The 18,850-nt window shown below is 47.5% G+C and overlaps 1 protein-coding gene across 6 annotated transcripts in view; it reads right to left on the reverse strand.

The window, feature by feature from the left end:
- flncb (filamin C, gamma b (actin binding protein 280)) overlaps positions 1 to 16,794 on the reverse strand; it is a 40,169-nt gene extending 23,375 nt beyond the window's left edge. For all 6 annotated transcript variants that reach the window (XM_069671132.1, XM_069671134.1, XM_069671131.1 and 3 more), the window contains exons 1-5: positions 16,080 to 16,794; positions 2,479 to 2,727; positions 2,116 to 2,213; positions 392 to 542; positions 48 to 166 (exon numbers count right to left, since the gene is read on the reverse strand). In XM_069671132.1, coding sequence (XP_069527233.1) covers positions 48 to 166; positions 392 to 542; positions 2,116 to 2,213; positions 2,479 to 2,727; positions 16,080 to 16,461 — 999 coding nt within the window. In that variant the 5' untranslated portion in view covers positions 16,462 to 16,794. The remainder of the gene's footprint in view (positions 1 to 47; positions 167 to 391; positions 543 to 2,115; positions 2,214 to 2,478; positions 2,728 to 16,079) is intronic.
- Between the last annotated feature and the right edge of the window lie 2,056 nt (positions 16,795 to 18,850).

Consider the following 18,850-nt stretch of genomic DNA (forward strand, 5'->3'; position numbering starts at 1 on the left):
GTTTCACTTTGCTGTGTTTGATTAGATCTAAAATATCATGTTTCCACCTCCTCTGTGTGTCCCTCTGGATCCTCCACATAAACCAGAACTTCACCCAGTCCGGCCTCCACCGTCTCCACCAGGAACTCTGCTGGTTTCAGAACCACGTTACCTCGAGGCTCGATACCTGAGAGACGCATGAGAAGAGGGAGGTTCAACGAAAAGTGACATCATTCAGAATAACAAGATAAAATAAGATATAATAAGATATCTCAGGTTCCAACTCGTGAAGGCATGACCATGGAGAAAGCAGAATGAGGACTCAGAGGTGGTTTACATGTAAACCATTAAGCATCAGCCTGAGGCTGGCAGAGATTAAATCTGATCAGTTCCTTTGGTGCGTCCTCCTCACCTGGACCGTACGCTTTGGCTCTCTTTGGGTGCAGCGTCTTCGCCCTGAGGGGGGCGCCGGGCTTCAGTTTAGATTTGGGGAACTGAGACAGGTAGGTCATCACAGAGTGCTCGTCCACATTTGGATCAACAATCTCCTCTGGAGCGATGACCTGAGGAAGAAAGAGGCGATGAACACATGATGAGCACATTCACAGCTGCAGATCATCCTGATAACAAACAACACGATGGTTCAAAGGGACGTTCTTCCTTTAATCACAACAGGATCATTAATGTCAGGCACAGATCATCCTGAAGACATGTGAGTCCTGAATCCTTCTCGGAGGACAAACGGGAGACTAAAGAGAGAAACTGTAGGTTATTGTTTTATGAGACAAACAAGACAAAACGATGGAGGAGTCAGTTTGGATGTGCAGCAGCTGGTGAACACATGAACGTCTCAGATAATAGACTCTGTTCATTCAGCAAGGAGGAAACATAAAACACCAGTATTCACAAATACTCTGTTTATAATAAAAACATGTGAACATCACGTGTTTGATTTAAACGAGACCGTCCAATAATAAATCAAAGTTTGTTACTGACGACATAAAAAGACATCAAGACAAAGCAGATCAAACAGAAACAAAATAAAAATAAAACTTTGACCTTAAAAGGAAAACGTTCAAAAGAAACTAAAATCAAAGTTATCGAAGTGGAGGACGGACTTTAATCAGTAATCAGTGTGACCTTTGTTTAACTGCAGTTAAGAAGAACATAGTTCTATAGATGTGTAAATCTTCTGCATAGCTGTGTGTGTTTCTATTATCTCAGCCACAGCGAGCACGTAGATGTAGAACTGAAGGGGACCCAGAATGGAGCCCTGGGGAACTCCACATGTTATTTTTGGGGTTCTTGGTGTGGCAGCACATGCAGAAACTATGACACTGACCTGTGTTCAACTTTCCTAAAGTAAGTTTCTTAAATTTGATTTTGAATATTTGGTACTAATTTTCTTAAGGCTCTGCTCCTGATTGGTTGTAAAACTGCACATGTGTAGTTGGAGACAATGACAATAAAGTTTGTCCTTTGACAGTGTGGAACAAGCTCTGAGTCAGCATTCACAGCATCATGTTGGGAGATCAAATGAACAGCTGACTGAACTAATGATAAATATTCTCTCGATTATAAAATATGAACTTTTTTTGTTTCTGGTCAAAAGTTCTTTGTTACAAAAAGCACAAAAGAAATCTTCATTAACAAAAAAAAGGAGTAAAAATAAATTCACTGTGAAAGCTGCTTCCTGTATATCATCCATCTCTATCAATTCCCTTTAGAGCGATCCGACCCCCAGGTGAGTTTCCATGACGATTTCTGACATTAAAAGAACAAAGCGTCTCATCTCCGCTGAGCTCATTGAACATAAAAACATGTGCGTTACCTGCTGCAGCTTTTAAACATCATCTATCACCCAGAGTTGAACAAAATATGGAGACTCTGACATAACGTCTGAAAGCACCGAGTCGACGGTTAACCGTTCATCCTCTGACTCTGTTTGTCTCCTGGCGCTGCTGCACGCTGCACATAGACCCACAATCAGCACATGGAGAGCAGAGCTCCTGCTGCTGGTCGGGTCGGAGAGTCAGGTGTGTTCTGTCGTTTGGATGACCTTTTAAATAATCCACCATGTTTTTGTACTGTGGGAAAGTTCAAAGGTCAAAGGTTAAGTCAACAGGTAAACGTTACCTGAGGCACTCCCAGCCAGTCGTCGGCCTGCTGCATGGCCTCTCTGGCGTTCTCCACCGGCTGACTGGGATCCCAGGTTTCCCAGTCCGGACACAGACCTGAAGGCAGCACAGAGACGTCAGCGCACAGCTTCCATGTTTCACTGGTATGTTACTGAGTTCAGACATGAGTCAGCAGCGTGCGTCTGAACACACGAGGAAGACATTCGCCTGAACAAAACTCCCGACTTTAATCTGAAAACATCTGTTCTCTGAGCCGTGTACATTTAATGCTGTCCTCAACAAGGCGATACAAACAGCTGATTATGTGTGGCCGTGTGTGAAGAGAAAACAGTCTGATATGACAGTCCCAGTTTGTACCCACCAGGAGCGCAGTTGTCCACCAGTGCTCCCAGCGCCTTGCCGTCCCTCCAGTCTCGGTGGAAGTTGGTGATGGGGAGCTGGGGCACCTTGTTCTGGATCCAGCCCAGCAGACGTTGTTTGGGGGTCAGCTTCTTGGCGTCTTCGTCGTCCTCGTCCTCCCACATGGGCATGGAGATGGAATAATGCAGGATCAGGGTCCAGATCAGACCCAGGATCAGCTTCAGGTTCCCGTCCACGATGGCTTTAGAGTCTGAGGGGAAAAGACGGGGTAAATTAGGACACGCTGGTGTTTGCTGGGAAGACGAACGATTCAAAGATTCTTATTTCAGGAGAGAAATCCACCCAGCAGAGTGAATAATGTCTGTTACCATACGAGCTGTTTCAACCAGCAGCTCCTGTGTCCTGTGAGCTTAAATCAGTGTTTTTCTGAATAGAGTCTGGTGTGTGTGCAGAGAGCGATGTAACGTCTGTGTGTGGTTAAAACAATCATCTTCCTCTGTAACAAAAAGGTCTATCTCTGTAGGGATCCTTTCTGTCATGTTGTCACACACTTAGAATAACAATCTGAGCCTGTCAGTGAAACAACAAGAACTTTTAGTGGACGACCTTTGACCCATCAAGGATTATGTTGCAGCCATTACAGCCTGTTTCACTGCTGCAGGATGAACACATCTACTGGAGCCTGTTTGTCAGTTAAACAGAAGTTTAATGAACTTTTGATCAGCTGATCAGAAACCAGAGAAACCTCGTCTGAACTGTAAAACCGTTTCTGTAATCAGCTCGCCAAAATAAAAGTTCACAGCTTCAGACCTGCTCGCCAAAATAAAAGTTCACAGCTTCACCGTGTTTATATTTGGGCTGTCAGGAGACCTCTTTTAATGTGAAAGTTTCATCCGTCAACAGCAGGATGATGTCATCAGCCCCCGTCTGAGGAATGAGGTCACTTTAAATAGGAAACACATGCACGCACACACACACACACACACATGCAGGAATGTGAGGGAGGACTGTTTGTCTCTGAGTTTCTGGTGAACACATTAAACACCTGAACGTTCAGTGAAACCACGACGGTCTCATGATCAGCGTCTGTGACTCGTCCTGTATCGAGTTCATGGAGCGATGAAAACCTCCCGCTCCCTGTGAGGAACGCTCAGGCTACAGTTTCTGATGGATCGTCCAATCAGAGGAGAGAAGGAGCCATAAATCATGTGACTGAGTCAGAGCTGTTTATTCAGTCTGAAGTGAGCTGACAGTAAAGTGGACTGGTTTCTGTCTGTGTGCAGGCTGCAGGAGGACGAGTGTGCGCGACATGAATCACCAGGATCTGACTTGTTTCACAGTTTCACAAATCTTAAATCAAAGTTCTCCTCCTGTTCAGACTCACAGGAGGAGGAGCTGCTCCTGCTCGTCTTCTCCTGCACATTAACCTGCAAACGCGTTCACAGGCGTCCACGTCGACTTATGGACGACCTCACGCTGCGGTTGACGTTTTGGTGTTGGGTGTTTTGGTTCGTTCGTGCAAATGCAGCTCAGGTCAGGACCCGGTCACAGCCGCCGTTTGATACGTGCAAAGAACGATCGACACCGAGTCTCCGAAGCAGCTCAGAGGGTCACTTCCTGTCTCTTGTTGACCACAGTCTGCTGATGTTCTGGAACAAACCGCCGTCGTGTCTGAGACCCTGTAATTCTTTAACGTCTGAACTTTAAATCGTCAGAGTGACTCTAACGTCTCCGAATGATTCACTTCTTCAACACCTTCACTGTTTGAACTCACTGACCTTTGACCTCCTTCATTAACACCTGAATCTCTGTCATTGATTAAACTGTGTGTGTGCGTGTGTGTGCGTGTGTGTGTGTGCGTGTGTGCGTGTGTGTGTGTGTGTGTGTGAATAACAGACACATGAGCTCACAGGAGGAAAATATGATTTCATGATCGTGTCTAAAGACAAGGAAACCCCCCCCCCACAGGAAGCTGTGTGTCCAGAGATTAGTCTGGTACCGTGTTTGGAGCGACGCTGTAATCTTTCCCCAGGAAACAGGAGCTGCTGGTTTGTTTGTTCTGCTCTCTTTCTTTTCTCTGCAGATCGGCTGAAGTGAAACGAGCACGTCGAGTTTTTATCAGCGATGTTTGTTTCACTCAGAGTTCAGAGGAAAGCACGTCGACAGCAGATTTACTGTTCTTCATACTGAAGATTTTACATCCATATCAATCACACAGAATTTCCTCAGTGACCTGAGTCACACCTGAACATCACACCTGGACATCAGAGCTCTCTGATCCTGCAGCAGCTTCAGGTCAGCGTCTGACTGACTTTATGCAGGAAACAGGAGACAGAGGTGATTCTGGTTTGAGGATCAGGGAAACTGTTTAGTGGAGAAAAGTCACATTTTCCACTTCCTCGGAAACTATGGCTGAAGTTCCTCCGAGCAAGGCAGTGATCACGTGCACCGTGTGCATGTGGTGACAGCCTGCAGGCAGCAGGGGGCGCCTGAAGCCCCGCTGCAGGAGGTCTTAGTCTGAATAATCCTGATCAAAGTGATCTGAAATAAGAACCAGAGCAGCTCCGTCACAAGCAGAGCTTCTCCTGCAGCGTGTGCACTCCTTAATAATCAGAAGGAAGCAGAACGGATCAGCTGGACAGACTGCTGATGCCATGTGACTTTTTGACCCTGCAGGGACACCGTACAGCAGAAACACTGTAACAGCCCGACTGGGCTCAGGCGTTCAGCCAAACAGCTTCAGAGCTGCACAACAACACGTCTGTGTTCGCTAACGTCCGCCTCGCTGCTAACGGTCGCTAACAGTTACCAAACAAACAACCTGAAGAAACAAAGAGGCTGACAGAGACGCAGTGTGTGAAAGTATGTACTGTGACATTTAGAGAGAGAGGAGTCAGAGAGGAAGTGATGGAGAGGAAGAAGGGGTGATGACGACGGAGGGAAAGAATGAGGTGAACAGTGTGAACTCAAAAACACAAGCAGAACAAACAGAAAGTTTCTTCTTTAAGATTAAAGAGGATCAGAGAGTGTGAAGTTTCAGACGAATCAGCCTCTGACGGTCTGCAGCCTCTCTGACGGTCTGCAGCCTCCCTGCAGCCTCTCTGACGGTCTGCAGCCTCCCTGCAGCCTCTCTGCAGCCTCTCTGACAGTCTGCAGCCTCTCTGACGGTCTGCAGCCTCCCTGCAGCCTCTCTGACGGTCTGCAGCCTCCCTGCAGCCTCTCTGCAGCCTCTCTGACAGTCTGCAGCCTCTCTGACAGTCTGCAGCCTCTCTGACGGTCTGCAGCCTCCCTGCAGCCTCTCTGACGGTCTGCAGCCTCTCTGCAGCATCTGACAGTCTGCAGCCTCTCTGACAGTCTGCAGCCTCCCTGCAGCCTCCCTGCAGCCTCTCTGCAGCCTCTCTGACGGTCTGCAGCCTCTCTGACGGTCTGCAGCCTCCCTGCAGCCTCTCTGACGGTCTGCAGCCTCTCTGACGGTCTGCAGCCTCTCTGCAGCCTCTCTGACGGTCTGCAGCCTCTCTGCAGCCTCTCTGACGGTCTGCAGCCTCCCTGCAGCCTCTCTGACGGTCTGCAGCCTCTCTGCAGCCTCTCTGACGGTCTGCAGCCTCTCTGCAGCCTCTCTGACGGTCTGCAGCCTCCCTGCAGCCTCTCTGACGGTCTGCAGCCTCTCTGACGGTCTGCAGCCTCTCTGCAGCCTCTCTGACGGTCTGCAGCCTCCCTGCAGCCTCTCTGACGGTCTGCAGCCTCTCTGACGGTCTGCAGCCTCTCTGCAGCCTCTCTGACGGTCTGCAGCCTCTCTGACGGTCTGCAGCCTCTCTGACGGTCTGCAGCCTCCCTGCAGCCTCTCTGACGGTCTGCAGCCTCTCTGCAGCCTCTCTGACGGTCTGCAGCCTCTCTGCAGCCTCTCTGACGGTCTGCAGCCTCTCTGGTTCTGTATCTGCTGAGCATGCAGAGTTCAGACAGGCTGAAGGCAGCGTTGTTATATTTTATGTCCAGCTGTGGAAGATTAAACTCCTGTTACTGCCTGTGATAACAAACCCAGTTTATAACGTTCATCCAGGAGAGGGTTTTAAACCTCATGTCAGGCTGAGTTTACAGCTTGTTTCCATCTCAGTCTGACACTATGTTTCCTTTAGAATCCTCCTGAGACTAAGTTCACTTCAGGGCGACTATGATTCCTAACAGGAAGTGATGCAGACGATGTTTGATTATAGCAGATTCACAGGTTTTATCTACAGCATAGTTCTAACATAAATCTAGTCTAGAAGAATAAACTGTGAAGTACCATTATTAAAAACACAGGTCTACACACACACACACACACACACAGCAGGTGGACAGCAGCTGAATAAATGTGTGTGTTTTTGTTTATCCTGAGAAACCCTGAGAGTTTCAACTTCACAAAAACTCAGAGCTATTTAAAGACACACACACACACACACACACACACACACACACACACACACACACACACACCTGTGACCTATAAAAGACTTAAGTGTGCATTTCCAGCCAACAGCTGGAGGTAGAAATCCTCGAGAGAGTGACACACAGAAACACACTGAACAAAACATTTTATCTAACAGAACAGGGAAGCTGCCGGTGTCCCTCTGCTTCGATTGGTCCGTTTGTGTTATTGAGTGTTACATTAATATCGTGTTGGATCCAAACTAATCCTTTAAGCACAAAAGTCACACAATGACACAAACAAACTAGCCAATCAAATCAGCAGGAGAGCAGCCGCTCCTGTGTGCTGTGAGCTTAAATCAGTGTTTTTCTGAATGGAGTCTGGTGTGTCTGCAGAGAGCGATGTAACGTCTGTGTGTGGTTAAAACAATCATCTTCCTCTGTAACAAAAAGGTCTATCTCTGTAGGGATCCTTTCTGTCATGTTGTCACACACTTAGAATAACAATCTGAGCCCGTCAGTGGAAACAACAAGAACTTTTAGTGGACGACCTTTGACCCATCAAGGATTATGTTGCAGCCATTACAGCCTGTTTCACTGCTGCAGGATGAACACATCTACTGGAGACGCTCTCACACTGTGTGCTCCTGTCAGTCATTTAGAGCCAAACATGTAAAAACAAAGCCCAGGTTTTAATTTCAGTTACAGCTCAGATTATTCAAACAGTCGTATCAGAGTGAAACAAAAGTGGTCCTAAATGACTTCCCTGAGGAACACCAACTCTTACCTCAGTAACTATTATAATATACTTCCTGTTAGCAAGATGTGTGTGTGTGTGTGTGTGTGTGTGTGTGTGTGTGTGTGTGTGTGTGTGTGTGTGTGTCGGGCCTGTCCAGGATCTGTTGACCCTTCAGCTGTTGGCTGAGATGCTTCGGACCAACTGTGAGGACAGCTGACACACACACACACACACACACACACACACACACACACAGACACACACAGAGTTTCTCCCTTTGACTCCCACACACAGACAGCATTCATCACCCCCCCTCATCCCCCTACAGGCTGGGACAGACCACATGACACGGTGTGTGTGTGTGTGTGTGTGTGTGTGTGTGTGTGTGTGTGTGTGTGTGTGACAGTAACGAGACTGAACGTTTGTTGTTCTGAACATCAGTGATGAGGCAGCAGTGTGACAGTCAGCAGATCACACACACCATTCAGAAGTCCATTTAAAAAACAGCTGTTTTTAGAGCACGGTGTCTGGATCACTGTTCTGTTCGGTCTGTGAAAACAGTCTTATAATATCTCCTGGGTCTGTGGAGAAGAAGGTAACCCTGATGATGTCATAGTGACGTCACAGTGATGTCATCAGTTTGGGCTTGGAGACGACAGATGCCTAAAGAACAGACGGTGTTAGGTGTGGGTGTTCTGAGTTGTCTCTTGTTGTTGAGTTCTTCTTGTTTAGTGTTGTGCTTCGTTGATTTCGTGTTCTGCATTTTTCATGGTTTAAGCTTTTCCTGTTTTACTTTGACACCTTGTCTCTTGTGATATCCACTTCCTGTCTTTGTGTGTTTCCCGCTTGTTTGATCATGTGCCCTGCCCTGATTGTTTTCACCTGCCCTTGATTGTCTCACCTGTGTGTGATTAGCCTCGCCTCCCAAGTGTATTTAGTCTCTGTGCTCCCCTGTCTCGTGGCTGGTCCACTGTCGTGTTGTGGCTCCCTGTTGTTGCTCCTGTGTGTTTCCGGTTTTTCCTTTGATCGTTCTTTACGTAGACCGTCAGACTTTGTTCTGTTTTGTCTTTTGTTGGATTCAGATTTAGTTTTTGTACTTTTTGCCTCAGTTAACGAAACTCGTTACCATTGTCTGCAGCTGGGTCCTTTTTCTTTAAAACTCAGACTGTGACAGTGGAGTTTGAAAGATGTAGCTGTCTGTGGAGCTGGGAAATGTAGGATCCAGTGTACATATCTATCATTTGATTGACGTGTATCTTTATCTGTCTCTCTTTGTATGTAAATATAATAAATATAGTTTTTATTCTTCTTCATCAACATGAAGCCGTAATCACACGAGTCCACGTTTCCCAGACCGGCCACATCAGTGTGTTGGTGGAGGGACGTGTCGACATGTGCTCTCAGTGTCACGGCCTCTCTGACTGTAGAACAACAGAACGTTCTGGAAAAAGCTGGTGGAACATTTCTGTCACTTTTTCCAGAGTTGGAAACAAACCTTTATGCTCGTTTAGTTTATGTTCTGTAACGACGAGCTCATCACAGGAAACATGTTTAAAGTCGAATCAGCAACCGCGAGCAGAATGAATGAACCGCTCAGTTTGTTTCAAAGGCTAGTTCTAAATATTATTGGTGTCACATTTGGTTTTATATCCTCTTTACCTTTCTACATCTCGGTGTGTGAGTGTGCGTGCGTGCGTGCGTGCGTGCGTGCGTGCATGCGTGTGTGTGTGTGTGTGAGGGTTCAGACTGCAGCAGCTGACAGCAGCAACAGATGCAGCCACTGTTCCCTGGTCTCAGCTCTCTGACACCTCCACACCGTCAGAGACAACAGCTCCGACCATCAATTACACACACTTACTGTCACATGGTTTCACAGGCGGGAGCTCACAGTGATGCTGCTTATTGATCCAAATGTTGTTTACTTTTATATCAATACATGAATCTGTTGCTCTTTAAATCGAGCTCTGAGACAAACTGGAGGCCGCAGTTTGAAGCGGGCCGTCTTTAGAGGCTTCGCTTCAAACAGCGTCGCCTCCTCTCCAGCTGACTTTCACTCACACACACACACACACACACACACAGACTCAACCAGCCGATCATGATGTCATCATCCAGAGTGTGCTGTATATTTCTCATGATCATATCAGTGTTCGTTCAATAGGTCTATAACCTGGACAGAAATATTCTTTGTATCGAACACAGAACCGTTCAGAGGGACTCGTACTGTTTTTATCTCCTGACGACTGTCTCCATGTTAAAGCTCACTCCATCCACCATGAACCTGACCCCTGACCTCTGACTTCTGAGCTGCTGCCACACGCTCCCTCTGAACTTGTCTCAGTCTGCAGCACTAAACGTGATATCACGTTGTCCTCACTGACGACTCATTGGAAACGATAAACTGTTGTCCCAGGATGCACTGCAGCCTCGCTTCACTGCATTTCTCAGCTGTACTGACATCACGAGGAGTGCTTCTCGTACACACGCGTCTGAACGCTGCGTCACAGAGCTGTGTTCACTTTGTTTCCATCAGAGGAACCGACACGTTCAGAGACTGAGAGAGTAAACACAGCGACAAACAGCCACATGGCTCCAAACACAGTGTGTATGTGTGTGTGCGTGTGCGTGTGCGTGTGCGTGTGTGCGTGCGTGCGTGTGTGTGTGTGTGTGTGTGTAGTGAATTAGTATGGGGGGGGGGGGGGGTCCTGGCTTCAGCTGGACATTCCTGTGTGCTGACTGCTGCAACACATGGAAACCATTACAGAGAGAGAGAGTGAAACACACACACACACACACACACACACACACACACACACACACACACAGAACTCATACTGAGGAACTCATTCATTCATTGTGTTCACTCGTTCATACTGCACACACGCTTCATCTGCAGGTCTGTTTTACATTTTAACGTGTTGTTACTGTGATGTTCATCGTGTTCATCGTGTTCATCGTGTTCAGCGTGTTCATCGTGTTCATCGTGTTCATCGTGTTCAGCGTGTTCATCGTGTTCATCGTGTTCATCGTGTTCCTGTTGGGGGTCAGTTCCACCTCAACCTTTAGAAAAATATCTTCATGTGATGAGCAACACAAACAACACAGGAGCAGATTTAAGCGGCCGTCTGTGTGAGGACCTTTAAGCAGTGTGACTCTGAGGCAGCGCACTGATATCAACATGTGTCACCGTGCGGCCTGCAGAGGAGCCCTGCTCTCTGCTCCTGAAGTGGAGCGGCTCTCGGCCTCCTCTCGGAGGCTCTCAGGCTATTTTCAGCAGCTGTTGGAGGAGCGAGAGCAGAGCTCAGCTGTCCTGCATCAATCACCTCAAACACCCCCACCTGACCCCCCCAGCAGACACACAGTCACAGCTCAAACAGTGGAAACATGAGGAGACAACATGAGGAGACAACGTGAGGAGACAACATGAGGAGACAACATGAGGAGACAACATGAGGAGACAACGTGAGGAAACAACATGAGGAGACAACATGAGGAACAACGTGAGGAGACAACATGAGGAGACAACGTGAGGAAACAACATGAGGAGACAACATGAGGAACAACGTGAGGAGACAACATGAGGAAACAACATGAGGAGACAACATGAGGAAACAACATGAGGAGACATGCAGAGACAACATGAGGAAACAACATGAGGAGACAACGTGAGGAGACAACATGAGGAGACAACATGAGGAGACAACATGAAGAGACATGAGGAGACAACATAAGGAAACAACATGAGGAGACAACATGAGGAGACAACATGAAGAGACATGAGGAGACAACGTGAGGAGACAACATGAGGAGACAACATGAGGAAACAACGTGAGGAGACAACATGAGGAGACAACATGAGGAAACATGAGGAGACAACGTGAGGAAACAACATGAGGAGACAACATGAGGAACAACGTGAGGAGACAACATGAGGAAACAACATGAGGAGACAACGTGAGGAGACAACATGAGGAGACAACATGAGGAGACAACATGAGGAGACAACATGAAGAGACAACGTGAGGAGACAACATGAGGAGACAACATGAGGAGACAACATGAAGAGACATGAGGAAACAACATGAGGAGACAACATGAGGAGACAACGTGAGGAGACAACATGAGGAGACATGAGGAGACAACGTGAGGAAACAACATGAGGAGACAACATGAGGAACAACGTGAGGAGACAACATGAGGAGACAACATGAGGAGACAACATGAAGAGACATGAGGAGACAACATGAGGAGACAACATGAGGAGACAACGTGAGGAGACAACATGAGGAGACAACATGAGGAGACAACATGAAGAGACATGAGGAGACAACATAAGGAAACAACATGAGGAGACAACATGAGGAGACAACATGAGGAGACAACATGAGGAAACAACATGAGGAGACAACATGAAGAGACATGAGGAGACAACATGAGGAAACAACATGAGGAGACAACATGAGGAGACAACGTGAGGAGACAACATGAGGAGACAACATGAGGAGACAACATGAAGAGACATGAGGAGACAACATAAGGAAACAACATGAGGAGACAACATGAGGAGACAACATGAGGAGACAACATGAGGAGACAACATGAAGAGACATGAGGAGACAACATGAAGAGACATGAGGAGACAACATGAGGAAACAACATGAGGAGACAACATGAGGAGACAACATGAAGAGACATGAGGAGACAACATGAGGAAACAACATGAGGAGACAACATGAAGAGACATGAGGAGACAACATGAGGAAACAACATGAGGAAACAACATGAGGAGACAACATGAGGAGACAACATGAGGAGACATGAGGAGACAACATGAGGAAACAACGTGAGGAAACAACGTGAGGAGACAACATGAGGAGACAACGTGAGGAGACAACATGAGGAGACAACATGAGGAGACAACATGAGGAGACATGAGGAGACAACATGAGGAGACAACATGAGGAGACATGAGGAGACAACATGAGGAGACAACATGAGGAAACAACATGAGGAAACAACATGAAGAGACAACGTGAGGAGACTACATGAGGAGACAACATGAGGAGACAACATGAGGAGACAACATGAAGAGACATGAGGAAACAACATGAGGAGACAACATGAGGAGACAACGTGAGGAGACAACATGAGGAGACATGAGGAGACAACGTGAGGAAACAACATGAGGAGACAACATGAGGAACAACGTGAGGAGACAACATGAGGAAACAACATGAGGAGACAACATGAGGAAACAACATGAGGAGACATGCAGAGACAACATGAGGAGACAACATGAGGAGACAACGTGAGGAGACAACATGAGGAGACAACATGAGGAGACAACATGAAGAGACATGAGGAGACAACATAAGGAAACAACATGAGGAGACAACATGAGGAGACAACATGAAGAGACATGAGGAGACAACATGAGGAGACAACATGAAGAGACATGAGGAGACAACATGAGGAAACAACATGAGGAGACAACATGAGGAGACAACATGAAGAGACATGAGGAGACAACATGAGGAAACAACATGAGGAGACAACATGAAGAGACATGAGGAGACAACATGAGGAAACAACATGAGGAGACAACATGAGGAGACAACATGAGGAAACAACATGAGGAAACAACATGAGGAGACAACATGAGGAGACATGAGGAGACAACATGAGGAGACATGAGGAGACAACATGAGGAAACAACGTGAGGAGACAACATGAGGAGACAACGTGAGGAGACAACATGAGGAGACAACATGAGGAGACAACATGAGGAAACAACATGAGGAGACAACATGAGGAGACAACATGAGGAGACAACATGAGGAAACAACATGAGGAGACAACATGAGGAAACAACATGAGGAGACAACATGAGGAGACAACATGAGGAAACAACGTGAGGAGACAACATGAGGAAACAACATGAGGAGACAACATGAGGAGACAACGTGAGGAGACAACATGAGGAGACAACATGAGGAGACAACATGAGGAAACAACATGAGGAGACAACATGAGGAGACATGAGGAGACAACATGAGGAAACAACGTGAGGAGACAACATGAGGAAACAACGTGAGGAGACATGAGGAGACAACATGAGGAGACAACATGAGGAAACAACATGAGGAAACAACATGAGGAGACATGAGGAGACAACATGAGGAGACAACATGAGGAAACAACGTGAGGAGACAACATGAGGAGACATGAGGAGACAACATGAGGAAACAACATGAGGAGACAACATGAGGAAACAACATGAGGAGACAACATGAGGAAACAACATGAGGAAACAACATGAGGAGACATGAGGAGACAACATGAGGAGACAACATGAGGAAACAACATGAGGAAACAACATGAGGAGACAACATGAGGAGACATGAGGAGACATGAGGAGACAACATGAGGAAACAACATGAGGAGACAACATGAGGAAACAACATGAGGAAACAACATGAGGAGACATGAGGAGACAACATGAGGAAACAACATGAGGAGACAACATGAGGAGACAACATGAGGAGACAACATGAGGAAACAACATGAGGAGACAACATGAGGAGACATGAGGAGACAACGTGAGGAGACAACATGAGGAAACAACGTGAGGAGACAACATGAGGAGACAACATGAGGAGACGACATGAGGAGACAACATGAGGAGACAACATGAGGAGACATGAGGAGACAACATGAGGAAATAACGTGAGGAGACAACATGAGGAAACAACGTGAGGAGACATGAGGAGACAACATGAGGAGACAACATGAGGAAACAACATGAGGAAACAACATGAGGAGACATGACGAGACAACATGAGGAGACAACATGAGGAAACAACGTGAGGAGACAACATGAGGAGACATGAGGAGACAACATGAGGAAACAACATGAGGAGACAACATGAGGAAACAACATGAGGAGACAACATGAGGAGACAACATGAGGAAACAACATGAGGAAACAACATGAGGAGACATGAGGAGACAACATGAGGAGACAACATGAGGAAACAACATGAGGAAACAACATGAGGAGACATGAGGAGACAACATGAGGAGACAACATGAGGAGACATGAGGAGACATGAGGAGACAACATGAGGAAACAACATGAGGAGACAACATGAGGAGACATGAGGAACAACATGAGGAGACAACATGAGGAGACAACATGAGGAAACAACATGAGGAAACAACATGAGGAGACATGAGGAGACAACATGAGGAGACAACATGAGGAGACATGAGGAGACATGAGGAGACAACATGAGGAAACAACATGAGGAGACAACATGAGGAGACATGAGGAACAACATGAGGAGACAACATGAGGAGACATGAGGAGACAACATGAGGAACAACATGAGGAGACAACATGAGGTGGTGATGATGCACGTTGCTAGGCAACATGTGATGTCACAATGTGTTTTCATCATGTCGGCTCTCATGGCTCTCTCTCTCTCTCTCTCTCTCACACACACACACACACACACACACACACACACACACACTCAGGTGGAGGTGGAGCTCCTGTTTCCTAAAACACTTCCTGTTTAACATTTGGAACTTCCTGCGGCTGACTTCAGGACGTGTTTGAGCGCAGTCAGACAAGAAACTAGCATACGCTGGTCTTTGTCACAGTCATCTCCTCGTGGAGCGAGCTGGTCGTCTGGTGGTGCACAAACAAACTGTTATAGACGCTGCCCGCCGACATGAGACGGATCAGAAGAAGATTCTCTTCAAAGAGTCACTGAAACAAAACTTGATGAGTCTGATATATGTTTCTTTGGTTATTGTTGTTACTTGAATGATTATTATTATTATTATTACATGTGTGTGTATTTTATTATAATTACATTGTTTGTAGATGTGTAGGTTTTGTTTTGCTTTGTTTACAGGCCACTGATGTTTATTGTTTCTGTGTGGAGCCATTTTGTTTTCTGATCTCAGGTTAGTTTGGGTTTGTTGAGTCTGTTCATGTTTCATCAACAATGTTTGATTTTAAAGTGTTTTATGTTTTTATGTGGAGCCCAGGAAGACAAGCGACCACTCTGTGCGAGCTAATGGGATCCGAATTAAGAATAAAGGATGAATTCTCCTCTGAGAGCATCACAGCTTTCAGTTACTGAGAACAAACCTGCACACACAGTGAACCAATCAGCAGCTGTTCGCCTGTAAACACACCTGAGACCAACCAGCAGCCTCCATTCATCACACACACGTCAGATTCAACATGAACACATGAACAACCACCGACACCTGGACTCTGTTGTGGTGCCTCGTGAGCTCATAGAGACACTACATGCTCTCCCCACCTTCTCCTCTGCAGTCTCTGAGAGCAGTTTGTTTTCATAGTTTGTTTTTCCGCGTAAAATGTGCGTAAAAACTCTCCAAACGGAGCGCGTGCGTGTGTGGCGTGTTTGTGCGTCACTCACCGATGGAGACCAGTTTGATGTGCTCTCTCTCCAGGAACTCCAGCGCCACAGACACGTTCTCCAGCTTCATCTGCCTGAAATTCGGTCTGGAGTGATACTTTCGGTACATCTTCTTCTGGCTCAACACCTCCAGCAGCCCGATCAGCTTCAGCCCGTCGCTCAGGTCCTTCTGCAGGTCGTTTATGCGCTTGTTGAGACACTTGAGGTGCTCGTTGCACCACCTGGTGAACGTGTTCTGCTGGATCTTCTTCCACGGAGCGTCCTCGGCCAGGTCCTTCTCGGTGGCCGGCATCTCCTCCTCCTCCTCGCCGAGCTCCGCGCTGCTCTGGTAGAACTGCGGCGGCAGCTGCTGCGGCTCCAAGTAGCTGCTGCTGCTCATCATGGTGCCCCCCTTTTATAGCTCAAAGCGGAGTGGGAAGAGAGGAAAAGCAGAAAAAACAGAAAAGAAGAGGAGAAGCGGGGCGGAGGGGCAGTGCCAGGCCGGCGCGGAGTGACGCTCCACCAGAGTCTGCGTAAAGTCTGTGCTCCGGTCTCACAGCAGATCCAAGCTCAGTCAGTCCGCTCCGGGAGCTGTCATGAGCTCCTGTGGAGTAAAGTCTGAAGGAAAGTCACAGAAGAAGAAAGAAAAAGTAGAAAAAATAAGTTTTGCTTCCTCCGGACAGACTCGCTCCTGTGTCCGGGCAGAGACGCGCAGGCGGCGGGGTGGAGGCCTGGAGAGGGTCGGACTGCGGGTGGAGGAGAAGCGGATCAGAGGTTTAAAGAGCTCGGCGTCACTGCGCTGGACTCCCAGGAATGCCCCCACCATGACCATATACAACGACAGCCCGGGCATCCTCTAAGCCCGCAGAGATACCGAGGCTGCAGCTGATTGGGTGACGGCAGGACGGGGGCGGGGTCAGACTGAACCCCCCCCCCACACAGGGACCCGGGGCTCCGCAGGCACGGTGACACCTCCGGGTATTTTTAGAGCCTCCAAACCGGAGAGGGACACCGGGGGGCCGTTTGTAAAAAGCTGCTCAAGAAGAGGTGTGAAAAGAAAACATGACGTCACCTGAGGGCAGCCAATCAGAGCACTGAGTCACACTGAGAAGAAGGGAATCCCCCAAATACTAAAACAACACCTTCATTCATTTTAACTGAAGCCTCTGTGTTTCTGGTGGCTGAGTGAGGAGTGATGAGTGACTGAATGAGTAGTGACTGAGTGAGGAGTGACTGAGTGATGAGTGATGAGTGACTGAATGAGTAGTGACTGAGTGAGGAGTGATGAGTGACTGAATGAGTAGTGACTGAGTGAGGAGTGACTGAGTGAGGAGTGATGAGTGACTGAGTGAGGATTGACTGAGTGAGTGAGTGAGTGAGGAGTGAGGAGTGACTGAGTGATAAGTGATGAGTGACTGAATGAGTAGTGACTGAGTGAGGAGTGAGTAGTGACTGAGTGAGGAGTGAGTAGTGACTGAGTGACTGAGTGAGGATTGACTGAGTGAGTGAGTGAGGAGTGAGGAGTGACTGAGTGAGGAGTGATGAGTGACTGAATGAGTAGTGACTGGGTGAGGAGTGATGAGTGACTGAATGAGTAGTGACTGAGTGACTGAGTGAGGAGTGAGTAGTGACTGAGTGACTGAGTGAGGAGTGAGTAGTGACTGAGTGACTGAGTGAGGATTGACTGAGTGAGTGAGTGAGGAGTGAGGAGTGACTGAGTGACTGAGTGAGGAGTGAGTAGTGACTGAGTGATTAGTGACTGAGTGAGGATTGAGGAGTGACTGAGTGAGGAGTGACTGAGTGACTGAGTGAGGATTGAGGAGTGACTGAGTGACTGAGTGAGGATTGAGGAGTGACTGAGTGATTAGTGACTGAGTGAGGATTGACTGAGTGAGTGAGTGAGGAGTGACTGAGTGAGGAGTGACTGAGTGATTAGTGACTGAGTGACTGAGTGAGGAGTGACTGAATGAGGAGTGACTGAGTGATGAGTGACTGAGTGAGGAGTGACTGAGTGATGAGTGAGGAGTGACTGAATGAGTAGTGACTGAGTGAGGAGTGACTGAGTGACTGAATGAGGAGTGACTGAGTGAGGAGTGACTGAGTGACTGAGTGACTGAATGAGGAGTGACTGAGTGAGGAGTGACTGAGTGATTAGTGACTGAGTGAGGAGTGAGTAGTGACTGAGTGATTAGTGACTGAGTGAGGATTGAGGAGTGACTGAGTGAGGAGTGACTGAGTGACTGAGTGAGGATTGAGGAGTGACTGAGTGACTGAGTGAGGATTGAGGAGTGACTGAGTGATTAGTGACTGAGTGAGGATTGACTGAGTGAGTGAGTGAGGAGTGACTGAGTGATTAGTGACTGAGTGACTGAGTGAGGAGTGACTGAATGAGGAGTGACTGAGTGAGGAGTGACTGAGTGATGAGTGACTGAGTGAGGAGTGACTGAGTGATGAGTGAGGAGTGACTGAATGAGTAGTGACTGAGTGAGGAGTGACTGAGTGACTGAATGAGGAGTGACTGAGTGAGGAGTGACTGAGTGACTGAATGAGGAGTGACTGAGTGAGGAGTGACTGAGTGATTAGTGACTGAGTGAGGAGTGAGTAGTGACTGAGTGAGGAGTGAGGAGTGACTGAGCGAGGAGTGACTGAATGAGGAGTGACTGAGTGAGGAGTGACTGAATGAGGAGTGACTGAGTGATTAGTGACTGAGTGAGGAGTGAGTAGTGAGTAGTGACTGAGTGATGAGTGACTGAGTGAGGAGTGACTGAGTGAGTAGTGAGTAGTGACTAAGT

This window comes from Semicossyphus pulcher, unplaced genomic scaffold, assembly GCF_022749685.1.
Source record: "Semicossyphus pulcher isolate SPU_LCO1_2020_fin unplaced genomic scaffold, fSemPul1.0.p SCAF_20, whole genome shotgun sequence".
NCBI classification, from domain to species: Eukaryota; Metazoa; Chordata; class Actinopteri; order Labriformes; family Labridae; genus Semicossyphus; species Semicossyphus pulcher.